This window comes from Mycena indigotica (genome assembly GCF_014461135.1).
Source record: "Mycena indigotica strain 171206Taipei chromosome Unknown Mind.scaff0003, whole genome shotgun sequence".
Taxonomy (NCBI): Eukaryota; Fungi; Basidiomycota; class Agaricomycetes; order Agaricales; family Mycenaceae; genus Mycena; species Mycena indigotica.
Window position 1 is genome coordinate 2,912,942 of NW_023503002.1, and position 12,449 is coordinate 2,925,390.

At 49.5% G+C, this 12,449-nt stretch overlaps 2 protein-coding genes across 2 annotated transcripts; one reads left to right on the plus strand and one right to left on the minus strand.

The window, feature by feature from the left end:
• Positions 1–3,376: 3,376 nt before the first annotated feature.
• MIND_00366900 (Histidine kinase) lies at positions 3,377–7,815 on the minus strand (the record flags this gene model as incomplete). The annotated part of the gene is made up of 25 exons (XM_037360508.1): positions 3,377–3,491; positions 3,540–3,573; positions 3,625–3,729; positions 3,779–4,602; positions 4,654–4,795; positions 4,846–4,889; positions 4,937–5,215; positions 5,265–5,404; positions 5,461–5,616; positions 5,661–5,700; positions 5,747–5,768; positions 5,815–5,987; positions 6,036–6,053; positions 6,099–6,160; positions 6,213–6,263; positions 6,310–6,341; positions 6,387–6,460; positions 6,508–6,587; positions 6,640–6,724; positions 6,773–6,824; positions 6,875–6,924; positions 6,976–7,004; positions 7,055–7,180; positions 7,229–7,486; positions 7,534–7,815. The coding sequence occupies 25 exons, from the start codon at positions 7,813–7,815 to the stop codon at positions 3,377–3,379; spliced, it is 3,273 nt and encodes a 1,090-aa protein (XP_037223393.1).
• Positions 7,816–8,948: 1,133 nt separating this feature from the next.
• MIND_00367000 (Zinc finger protein 1) lies at positions 8,949–12,446 on the plus strand (the record flags this gene model as incomplete). The annotated part of the gene is made up of 15 exons (XM_037360509.1): positions 8,949–9,006; positions 9,069–9,458; positions 9,509–9,632; positions 9,677–9,970; positions 10,020–10,144; positions 10,189–10,272; positions 10,323–10,474; positions 10,524–10,690; positions 10,741–11,146; positions 11,196–11,331; positions 11,387–11,475; positions 11,524–11,754; positions 11,812–11,931; positions 11,984–12,127; positions 12,177–12,446. The coding sequence occupies 15 exons, from the start codon at positions 8,949–8,951 to the stop codon at positions 12,444–12,446; spliced, it is 2,790 nt and encodes a 929-aa protein (XP_037223394.1).
• Positions 12,447–12,449: the final 3 nt, after the last annotated feature.

Genomic DNA, 12,449 nt, shown 5'->3' on the forward strand with positions numbered 1-12,449 from the left:
TCGACAGAAGCTGAACTGGCTAACGGCACTCGTGGCGTCATCGCGGATCTTGTTTTGGACCCTAGAGAATCACTGCCGTTAGAAAAAGACCCGGTCTCGAATGGGATCGTGTTGCAGTACCCTCCAGCCGTTATCCTCTTCAGGCCGTACCATAGCACCTTCCCAGCGTTTGAAGGGCTGCCATCGGGTACTATACCCATTGTTCCTTCAGTTGCGACCTTTGAGGTCCACACGGGGGCCGACGAGGACGTAACCATTTCAAGGAGACAATACGCGGTAACACCGGGGTATTCTTTCACGGACTACAAGTCGCAAGGCCAAACCATAGAATACGTGGTAATTGACTTAGGCAAGCCACCATCGGGAAAGTTGACCGCATTCAATGCATATGTGGCGCTATCCAGGAGTCATGGACGAGATAACATCCGAATATTGAGGGGTTTCGATGCCAAACTGTTCACAACACACCCATCGGAGCAACTCAGGGAGGAAGATGAGCGACTCGAGAGTTTAACGGTCATTACAGCGTCAAGACATAGACGAGTGTGATATGGGCCACTGAAAGATGGTTCAGATGTTGTTTAGGGCCGAAAAGTGACCAGGTAAGTGATAGCATTTGGTCAACGGCAGGAAGTCTTGATAATGACAGCAAAGTCGGATCATGGATATGAAGTCGCTGGTTGACTCGAGCGCGCGCAAGGAACGAAGGCTTTGTGCGTTGCAGTGCAGTTATGCTTGCGGTGGTTGGATTCAAGTTGCATTGATTGCGTACCTGTTTATGAAGGTTGATATCAGCAAGGGATTCCAGCGAGATTCAGGTGGTTGAAGTTAGAAAGGAATAGTGTAGCGTGTACGTCACAACGAAGAGGACAAGGGTATGTAGAGCAAAAGGAGTGAAAGTTGATTAAGTAGACGGGGAAGACATGTGACGTCGGTAACACTCGCTTTCCTCCGCTACACAACGATAGCCTAAATCTCAAGTTCCTTGGTCTCTGTCAGGGGAACCCCCGCTTCGGCCTCCTTCGGACCCTCCGAACGCATCCGAGGCGCATCCGACCGGCGCCCCCTCGGACGCTCCGACCCACCCCGACCATCGTCCACGGCCTCCTTCGCCCGCACAATCACCGATCCGTCAAGACCCTCCCAACGATCACCTTGGGACAGAGCCTGCGACGCCGCTCAGGCCTTCTGCGCTCTACGTCGGCAGTTACGGACGACCAGTATATAGTTGGCGCCCTAGCAGGCGGACCCTTAGAGTTTCTTCTCTTTGGATCCTCCCCTGCTAGGTCGGTCCCTCCGTGTATTTCCCGTAGCTTTTATTCACGCTTTGGATCCTCCCCTGCTAGGCTTTCGTCGGAGTCTCCAGGGTTGCCCTTACAGTCTCCTGGTCGATGGCCAGACAGTTTCCAATGTCATCTCAACGATTGGAAATGAGAGATTCAAGACTTCAGGGAGACTGTCAGTTTGGGAGTAGCAAAAGTACTGGTAACCAAGCTAACAAAAATCGTCTCAGTAACTACGTGCGTGAATCGTTGGCATATGTAATGCGCCATTGACAATAGCAAGGTCATTGCCTGGACCGACTAGTCCTGTTCAAAGAGCAGGCTTCTACGAAAAGCCCAGCATTGGAGGTCAACTTCATGCATGGCGCGGTCGATGGTTCCAATTGGACTATAACGTAGGACCTCTGGCTACTCGTCAATGGATTCTGGCCGAAGACGATGTATTCTTTATCGCGGAAGATTCCGACGGAACTTTACGCAGATTCAAGTGTTCCCGCGTATTGTGCTCTGGAGGACTGTGTGACGGACGTCTGGAATGAACCACCTCCTGAAGTACTAAGAAGATGGGAGAAACTTGACACTGGCTTGCTCGACGACATTGGAACGGACTGCGCCGGTATGGCGCTTTCCCCGGGAACGCGTGTTGTGTTCCACTCCCAATGCGATGGCGAATTTGCGGAGCGGATACCTCATAGGTCAGAGCGAAACGGAAGCTCGCATAAGAGTTTCGGTTGCTGGCGAAAGGATAGACTGTCAAGCGATCGACTTGGTTAGACTCCTCATGACACCAACAAAGAGCGGCGACATCTTGGACGTTCCAATTGCCAGGGTGCAACGACATGTTTTCGCTTGCGATCGGCAACCGGGGGTAGGGGAGCGTGTTGAGATCAAGGATAAAGCACTATTCTGTGTTGAAAGGGTGGAGGACGGGAGTGGAGAAAGTTTGGTGCATGTGCGGCACACAATCAACAAGAGACGGCGAGCGGTGAGGATTTCGGCAGTACGGAGACACTTTTGCCAAGGTGACGAAGTGTTGATAACTGGGGGCGCATATTGCAATAAAACAGGCGTTGTGACAAGGAGAGTTGGTCTGACAGGAGATTCGGAAAAAATCGGCGCTTTGGAAGTACAAATGGTAAGCCAAAGTGCGCGTGAGAAACTGTTTATTGACTTGTAACCAACAGGGACAGGAAGGAGGAAGAACACACTCGGTAGGATTTTATAATTCGGCTAAGTTAAGTTGAACCTACTCAGGTATTGGTTTTGTGTTCAGACACTGTCATGCTAAATACAGCACCTGCAACGAGCCAAAAAGGACCGGAACCCGAACAACGCGCGGTGGTTATTGGGCCAGATATACATGGCGATGAGGGGATTGTTCAACAAAGCGGCATTATATTGCCTAAGCACAGTCGAGATGGTAAAGTGGCGTTGTTCTTGGATCGTCAACAAGGGGTCAAACTTTCTCGTCTACGGTACTTGACAGAAGGGAACTTGCGTGGCCTGTCAAAGGACGACGGCTGATTGACAGCTTTATCGTGTAATTGCTATTACGAGATACTTGACTTTCACCGAGGTTTCATCGAAGGTTTTGGGTTTTTTGACCCAGGGCGTTCGGGTTGATTTGTACATGTTTGGCTGGGTCCCCATCAGTGGATCATGATCGTTGTGCCAGGTTGTGACCATGGGGGGGACCTTACTAAAGCAAGGTGATAGTAATCATGAAGATGTACAGCGAGTGAGAGATGTAGGCGATCTGGTAGCCTTGATGAAATGCTCTTCTCGAAAACGGTGGCTCAGCCTGGTTGAAACGCTTCTTGCTTGTTGGCTCTGCTGTCTGTTCCACCGATCCATTGACCTGATAGAGCAATCAAATTCTTCAAGTCTCGTTTGTTGCCAACCTAATGCGCAGAAGTGTACAGATGCGTAGTGACAAAACGACGGTGTGCATGAGTAAAAATGGAGGCGTAAAGTAGGATGTGATAGCTAGAGATACAAATGCAGATGCAAAGCGGAGTGGGAACCCTGGAAATAGCAATAGGCCAGAGACTAAGATAGAGCGTCCTATAGAAAAGAGAAAATCGAATGTAGGGTTATGAAGATGGGGGCGTAGGAGGACCCGGCAAAATTGTCCGATTCTTTCGCCGAGAATCTGCGAGAACGAGCATGCGACGCAATGCTTGTTCGTTGACGGGCTTGGTCAACACACTAATGCAAACAAGTTAGAGAGAGACATCGATGTTTAGGTTCACATACTGGTCTGCACCAGCCGCAATATACTCCTCCTGGTCTGTTGAAGAACGTCAGCGGCCTATCACAGAAAGTCGATACCTCAACTCACCTTCCAAGAGAGCATTCCCCGTAACGCCGACAATGAAATCTGTCCTTCCCCACTCTCGTAGTTTGGCCGCAGCGTTGAGTCCGCTTAGTATTGGCATCTGGTTATCTGCAAACAAAATTCAGCAAAATATCAGAGAGTAAGGTGGAGTATGCACCTAAAAATATTATATCAAACCTCTCCTCGTCCCCGCCGTTCGCCGGTCGTTCTAATATTGGTCCCCTTGAGTGACTTCCTGAGGTCTGTTCGCTTGCCGGGGTCGCAACGGCACCAAGCGCAAACAAAGCCGCTTGCCCGTTCTCTGCTGTCTCTACGATACAGCCCCATTTCGTCATCATCCTTTGCATCAACTTGCGCGTTATCAAATCATCGTCTACGACGAGGACCGACATGCCAGGGTCGAACAGCAACGAAGTGTCTGAGTTGCTTGTAGGAATACCTTGAAAGTTGGAGTCGAATGTCAACATTGGTGAAGACGCTGATGAAGAGCTGATGCCGGAATTGGTCGACGCAGTAGGATACGCATCTTTCATGAAGCGTTTTGGACTGGGCATGGGGAGATATGTCGGTCGCGATGAGGAAGGAGATGCAGCAGGGGTGTTTGGGACATGTGTCGAAGAGGCCTCTCCCGCAACATCCAAAGAAGACCTTCCGGGAGAAGCCAATGGACTTGGGGTATATGTGGGAGTAGGACCACTCAACGCATCGGATGGCTTGGCCAAACCTAGTTCAACTCGTCCACCTTGTTCCATGATGTTGTGGATAGCAGAGCTAGACCGATCCAAGGGCGGTTTGATGACCGAGTTTTTCAATGCAACAGCGTCAACAGCCATGGTGAGACTGTTTGTCGACACAGGAATATCGGTGCTTGACCTCGCTGCCCTGCGAACTTTAGTGATGTCTGGGTCAGTCGAAGAATGCTCCGACTCCATGTCAGGAGGAACCAGTGCTTCACGGCCCACGCCAAGAGGAAGTTCAATCCTACACATAACTCGGTCAGCCATACAAAGAGAAAAACTAGAAAGCACGAACCAAAAACAACTGCCTTCTCCAGCTTTAGAGCGCACACCAAGTCGACCACCGCTGAGTTTGACGATTTGTCGAACGAGAGCTAGTCCGAGGCCGGTTCCCTTCCCACCTTGTTGTTTCCCCTGTTCTGTTTGATTGAACGCAGCTAAAGAAGAAGATATCAGATTTAGACAGCTGAAAACAGGCCGCACGAACAAAAGAGGTTACATTCGTCCATGTCCCTGCGGGTAATGCCATAGCTAGGATCATAGTAAGTGATTGCCAGTACAATTCGGCGAAAAGGTACCCAGTGTCGATGACCTCGATCCTGACAACAATCTTGTTGAGTTCCTCAGTTAGAGCAACGCCGTTGGCCAAATTATGTTGGTCTAAATGAGATCTCGAAAGTGGATGTCCGTTTCCCTCTTTGTTGGGGGAAGAGGATCCGTTCGACTTTGACTGGTCGACTGGGAACCTCAAGAGTGAGTCCGAATCCTCGAGAGCCATGACTTGCTCAGGCGTTGGGTGCAAGAGTTTAGTTGTGATGGCAATTCGCCCGCCGGCTGGTGTAAATTTGGTAGCATTGCTGTAAGAGGTACTGAATCAAGAAGGAGCAGTAGGTGCAAGACACTTACGATGCAAGGTTGTTCACAATTTGTCGTAACCGCACGTGATCACCAATGACGACACCTGCAACTTCGGGATGTTCCTTCATGTGTCGCGTAATCACATCTGCTGTCTCTCCCATTGCCTGGTATGCCGCCCACCTTGCCACCTTCGAGGGTTCATTCAGTCCAGTTTTAGCGAACCGATCTGAGAAGCTGTGCTGACCTTATCGATATTGGGGTCCAACTCGGCAACAAAATCCTGGCCACGAGCATCGGTAGCGAGTTGCTGACGGAATGAGTTGTGATGACTTTGATAATCGAAAAGACCAATCACCAGAGGCACGAACAAAGACCGCATAGTAGTATGAAAGGCAAACGGCTGGCAACTGATTAAAGGGTCGGTGTGCACTGGCAGAAACTTACCCTGGAGGAAACTTCAAACGTCCCGCTGTCCATACGATTACTATCTCCTCAGTTAGTCGCTGTTATTCAGCGAGAATGACGCTCACAAATCCAAAACATCGTTGAGCACTATAGAAAGCATGAATATCTCGGAAGGAAGGGGAGCAAGACATACCATTCCGCATCATGTTCAGACTGCCGCTGAGTGCATTGAACTCGATGTCGTGGTCTTTACTGATGATACCCGAGGAATTGATATTTTGGACGGCGAGAACTGGAACAAGAATCAGACGAGCGACGGAAAGAGGTGGGATCAATATTACGGGCAGAGTTGAGGGGTACTCGGACCTGTGAAAAAAGAGTCAACCCTGACTATATCACAACAGCGAAGAAAACTTATCATGGAAAACATATCTGTGAAGCATAAGAATAAGATTCACCAAATCAAAGAGACCCTACGATGTCAAGCGCCGTTTAGAATCAGAAGCTTTTCGTTCATTAATTTGAGCTCGTTGCGTTTCCTGAAACGGAAATTAACCTTTTATCAGATAGACTGATCAAGAAGGACCCTACCTTAAACTGTATTTTTAGCTGGCTTCTCAATGAGTAAAGGCGTCTCTCGGCCTGGAGGATGATGAATAACCCCCCCACGGTGCATGAAGGCACACACCATTTCACGCTTGTAGTGAGAATAGATGATGACTGGAGACGTTCACTAACGACAAAAGCAGGATAGGAAGGACAAACATGCTAAGAAGAGGAAGTAGTTGACCATAGTCCTTGCTAGCGTTGGATGGAGCGGCACGATGGCAATACAACCACTACATCGGGAATAAAGGCCAAAAACGAGAGTGAACAGGACACTGACATCAGAAAGATGATCAAACCACCCAGGACAGCAGTTATTCTTTGCATCTTCAATCCAAATAGTCCGATAACAGGAAGGGCCTGTAGGATAACTGGTGAGGGGGAGTGAAAGGAAAATAAACAGACAGCTGACAGTTGTGTAGTAGAATAGCCCAATGAAATCTCTTCCTGGGCAATCGAAGACTTTGTGGGGATTGGGATAAAAGCCGCAGAATTCCCTAGGGACCCAATCATTTGCTGTTTGAGAGGAAAGAGACCAGACGCACATGAGGAGGAGGTAGTAAAAGCCCCACATGAAGATGGAGAAACCAACAATGACTAGAAGGAATTCAGATGAACGAGGAGAGAGAGACTGGCGGTGATGGTACTTTGGTAGATCAGTGAATGTGTGCGCGGCCAGTCGAACGCGACAATAAGACTGTGAACGAGCGGTTAAAGAAAAAAAAATTGAGATGATATATAGACTGACACAATGGGCACACTCAAGACAGTCCCAATCTGATCAGCCGGTTATACAAACAAGCCAGCCAAGAAAATAATTGACAAACTCCATAGAGAAACACATTGTCCATGGCATTGCGTGGTCTGGCACTGAAAGCAGCTCCAAGAGCCCAGTTTATGATAAGCCAGACAGCCGCCCACCGTGCAAGGCCTTTGGAAAGGCCCCAATCCTCCTGTGAATAGATTAGGGAATGGCACTCTCAAGCAAACTGATTTCGCACGTTCTTGTAATGTCGCTCTGTCCGTTCGTCTGGGAAGGTGGGATGGAAAAAATGAAGGAGCATCGCCCAGACGCTCCAAAGAATAGTCGGGGTATGTTTCTGGAGAGGACCAGACGGATGCCAACCCTCTTGAAAAGGTGTCAGCGGCGCGGCGCCATAGCTGGATTTCGATTTTGTTTCCGGACTACGTTCCTCGTCGTGAGACCCCCGACTCCTCGACTCCGTTGCCCATGAACGGTCAACAACAATGCGGTCAACCTGAGTTTATTAGGCAAACGTGATTATGAAATTAGACTACAACGCACTCGGTCAGGATCGCTGGTTGCATCGACAGCTCTGGTTCCAACACTCGATTGTTCAACAAGACTAGCGCGAATCTCGCTTGAGGATAAAGAGGGCGTCGAGACCGTGCCAAAACGAGAGGCAATAGTTGACCAGGCGGCGCTCAATCCAAATCTTGCTTTCTTTTTGGGCCGACGACGACCACTGCCGGTGGTGCCGCTTGGCACTTTTTGTAAAACCGGAGGAGGAAGAGCGTCGAGTTCCACCACACCGAGTTTCTTGCTGATACTCCGGAATGAGGACATGACAGCTGAGGTCAAGCCATGCAGACACTTTCCGAAAACGGTATGACGGCCGTTCCGCTAAGAGCCTAAGACGCCTTTCACTACGGTTAGGCGCAAAAGTAGTATTAACTCGTGTATTGGAGTACAAGTACAGAGGAGGTCTTTGGCCCAGCCCTAAAAGCTCTACTGTCATCTCCTCCCAAGGTTCTCGAACGCGGTGAGCCGAGGGAATTCTAGAATGATTTTATGATGAAAGCCATTACTTGAACACCGAAGACAGCTTGTAAGGTTGTTGAGCTTGAAACTTGAAGCGGCAGGTGACTGAGCATTTGTCCAGCCGGAGTCGATATCTTGGCAGGAACAAGATGAGTTGCCCTTGCTCTCTGGTTGAGGGCGGGTAGAAGCATAACTTGAGACTGTGATAATTAGGATTGAATGAAGTAGGTGCGATCCGAGATTCCGAGTTGTTGTAGTGGACGAGCCAGCCTCAGTGAGCGTCACAACACAAGTGTGCGGGACATGAATGGAGGAGTACACAATTGTCGAGTGGTGAGGGGAAGGATGGAATATTCGTGTGATACCATTCTGTAAACGATTCAGAACCCTCGTTCGAATTTCGAGCGGTGCTGACTTGGCGATCGCATTAGAGGAATGACTCTTTCAGTGTTTCTGGTTCTGGCTGGCTGAGTTGAGGTCTTTGGTTTCACTGGGTCCAGCACGCTCAATGGATAGAGATTACTTCGAAGTTGGAGCAGAAGAGCAAACGAAGGAGGGTCACAGTTTGTCACATAGCTGGTCACAGTTTGTCACATCACTTATGCGTCCCAAATAGGCAATCATCAATCTTGTTGGCAAGCGAAACTCGATGAAATGGGTACATCAGCGCCGTATGGCAGCCCAAAAAACCTGTAGCAGGTTTAAACATATAGTTTAAGTCGTATGCGCATGGATTTAGAAAAATATATTCAGTGAAGAGGTCAAGGGATAGCTTGTCAGCCACCGGTCAAGTCTCCCACGCCTGCATCTTGCCTCTTTCTACCACCAAGCTCGATAGAGCTCCCAATAATCCCCACCACCCTCCATCTCTCTCTACTTCTCCTCTTCTGTAGCTACGTCTATTTTTGTTAGTTTCATTTCTCCTCCTTGCCTTGGCGATGTCGGAGACTGTAATTCCTGTGTATCTCAAGAACGGCGAAGAAGTAAAAGTCAATGGTACTTGCATTCCAGTTCTGATGGTGTTTCGACTCTGCTCATATAGCATGTCTATTTTTCAGACCACGTCTACTGCTCACCGCCTTGGGCAGTTCGTGATGGCACGCCATACTCTGTTGCGCGAATAATGGAGTTCTTGCCACCAGAAGATGCACCGAAGGGTCCAGAGGGCAAACTGTGTTTTTATAGCCGCGTTCGTCTTGCGTGGTATTATCGACCAAGCGACGTGAGCGACCGTCCCGTCACCGACTCCCGAATCCTATTGGCTGCCATCTATTCCGAAATCTGCGACATCAATCAACTCCGCGCCAAATGCTATGTCGTTCATCGCGATAAAATTTCAGACCTTTCAGGCTGGAAGAAACGCCCGGACCGCTTTTATTTCAATCGCCTTTTTGACCCATACATCAAAAGGGAATTCGAGGTCATTCAGTCAGTAGACTGTCGCAATCGTGGGTTTTTACTAATTCTCCTTTGATCCACGCCAACCCAGACGTTCTAGTGCCAGATAACATCAGAGACACACTTATAGAACGTTACGAATATGTTGTGGTGGAGAAAGAGGTGGTTCCGGACCTCACTGACGTCCTGCGTCTCTGTGATTCTTGCCAAATTTGGTGTCCAAGGTGTGTATACCTATTTTTGTGGTTTATTGGTCTAAAAACTCTAGTGCCGACTCTGTTCAGTGCGACGGTTGCAAACGATTCTTTCATATGGGATGCGTCCAGCCCCCTCTAGCTGCCAAGCCATCGAGAGGCTATGGCTGGACCTGCGCTCCTTGCTCTAAACGGCACGAAGAAGAGGTTGATAGTCGTGATCGACCTCTCAATACCGGATTCCCACGCAAAACCAACGCTCCAGCTATGCGTGGCCGTGGCCGGCCTCGGAAAGATCGCTTACAGGCTGAGAAAGAGGAGAAACTCGATATCAAGCACTTTCGCATGTGGCCCTTCCGGTATTTCGGGTTCGTGCTGTGTGCTTTTTTCGTGCTTGGCATATAAACATATCCACAGTCAGCATACTGTCGCGGAAGATACTCTGGACCCAGAAGACTTGATATTTCCTCGAACTGCCATCAGACTTGGGGCCAAGTTTCAAGCTCTTGTGCCAGATGATATCGTCAACACGGAACCTCATGGTGAGTTCCTGTACTGATACTAGTCGACGCTCATGCATGTCTAGCAGAACAAGATGCCCGCGGTGGGGATAATACTGTGGAAGTATTGAGCGCGATCAACATTTTGAGTGATTCCGAAGCTGCTGAAAGTCTGCCTTTACAACATGAGCCAACTACCGTTGTCTGATTTTCCTCGCAGTGGAATCTTGCAAAGCCCGGCTTACGAACGACAAGGGTCTTCGATCCAGCGTTGACTGGTTGACAGAAGTCATCCACCGATTTTCCGTCGCAGCGCTCACCGCTCGTCCGTTTTCGACTGTGAACATGAAATCACCCATGCGTCTGGAGAAGGTCAGTTGGTTCTCAAAGGAAGAGACATTCACTCTTATAGATCTGAAAGTGGAAACGGACAGAAACTCGCTACATGGACAAACCGTGGGGCCCAGAAGAAATCGCTGCTTTCGAAGATGGCCTCGCAGCCCATGGAGCAGAACTTCGCGCCGTCAGGGAAGAAGTTCCCACGCGATCGATATATGAAGTAGTGCGCTTCTATGGACATTGGAAGTGGTAGGTTGTGGCGACACCACTTATCTTACGCTAAATATCCTTCAATGCAGTGCTCGACTGGGTGAGGAAAATCGCCGTATACTGGAGCATGGCAAACCTGTGAAGCCACCGGCCAAGCAATATCGCAGTCTCGAAGAAGCAGCCGCTGGTCAGCATGTCGGGCCATCGGAAGATGAGGGTTCAGTCCTTCATCCCTCCAAGACTGCGACATGTGGGGCGTGTCGCACCCGCGAATCCAAGACGTGGTGGAAGGCGCCAAAGGGGCTGAGTACGAGTATCCTTTGTGAAACTTGTGGGACCAATTGGCGTAAATATGCTGACCTCAATGTTCGTCCTACAAGGGAAGAGTCCGTTCCAGTGGCGGCCGTTGTTGCAAAGAAGCCCGCTGAAAAGGTTGCTCCCCCAGAAAAGCGGGAAGGGACGCCACTCCAAGGTCCGGTGGCGAAACGAGCAAGAGTTGGTTTCCTTTTTTTCCGTGTTCAAATAAACTTCTGATTATCCACAGACATCAACCTCTGCGCAATCTACCCCACCTCCAGCACTCTCCACTGCGCCGCAACTCCGATGTATGGCCTGCCACAAGAATGGTCCTCTTGGTAAGGTCCTACAGTGTAAACGATGTTCGTTCCGTGTTCATGCTGGTATATCATTCACGACTGTTTAGTCGTATAATTGCTCATCGTAGTGCCCTTGCAGGTGTTTGCGGTGCCATTGTTGGTCCTAATTCCGTCGATTCATGGATATGTGACGTATGCAAGAACGAAGAACTACAAGAAGCCGCCCTGGTATCACTAGTTTCACCCTGCTCAGTTCGCTTACTCACTGGGATATAGAATTCAGAGTGTCTCGTTTGTCCTAGAGAACGCAAAGGAGTAGTCAAGCCCGCTGTTCCTCCCAATCCCCTGCCACCGGACTCGTATTTGCATGCTCGTAAGCCGACCGAGGGCCAGGGTTGGACCCATGTCCTTTGTTCAGTCTTCATGAACGAGATAACGTATACCGATGCGTCACGGCTACGTTGCGTGGAAGGTCTAAGCTCCATCGCCCGACACCGCTGGACAACAGTGAGTGCTCGTGACTGAGCATCCATATCAGACAACTAACTGGTGGTGTCTTGATAGCGATGTAGCATATGCCACCAAACAGAGGGAGCCGTCATTCGATGTTCCGACTGCAACAGAGAATACCATGCGTCTTGTGCATGGAAACAGGGCTATAAATTTGGCTTTGAGATCCAGCCAGTCCGTAGTTTCAGTCGTTCCATAGCCCTTGAGAACTGATGCTTGTTTCAAGGTCAAGAGCTCACGACGAGACACCACTACCATGATCACGTTCAAGGGGGAATCCGGTTGTATGGGACCGATTGTCTCGTGCAAGGAACACCAACGAAGTAAACGTGACATGTACGGCCTCTGCGAAATGAATGAAGGGGGAGAGGTGAGTTTGTTTTTAGCTCCCCTCGCCTAATAATATATTGTCGTCGCAGACTGCACTTCAAGTTTATTGTCGGGCCTACAAGCAGGCGCCTGTGACTCAAGCTCATGGACTCCTCCGTAAAGCCCGTCGTTTGGACCCTCTCTTCCGCCTCGATGCCTACCAAGCAGAACAAGACGATCCGGAATGTTTCCGCTGTCGAACACATTTCTCCCCTGCCTTTTATCCAGTCAAGACTCAGGGTGAAAACACGTTTGCTTGTCATTCTTGCCACTTTCTTGATAACGTCGCGGACTCTGCGATGCTAGTCGACGTCCATTGATAA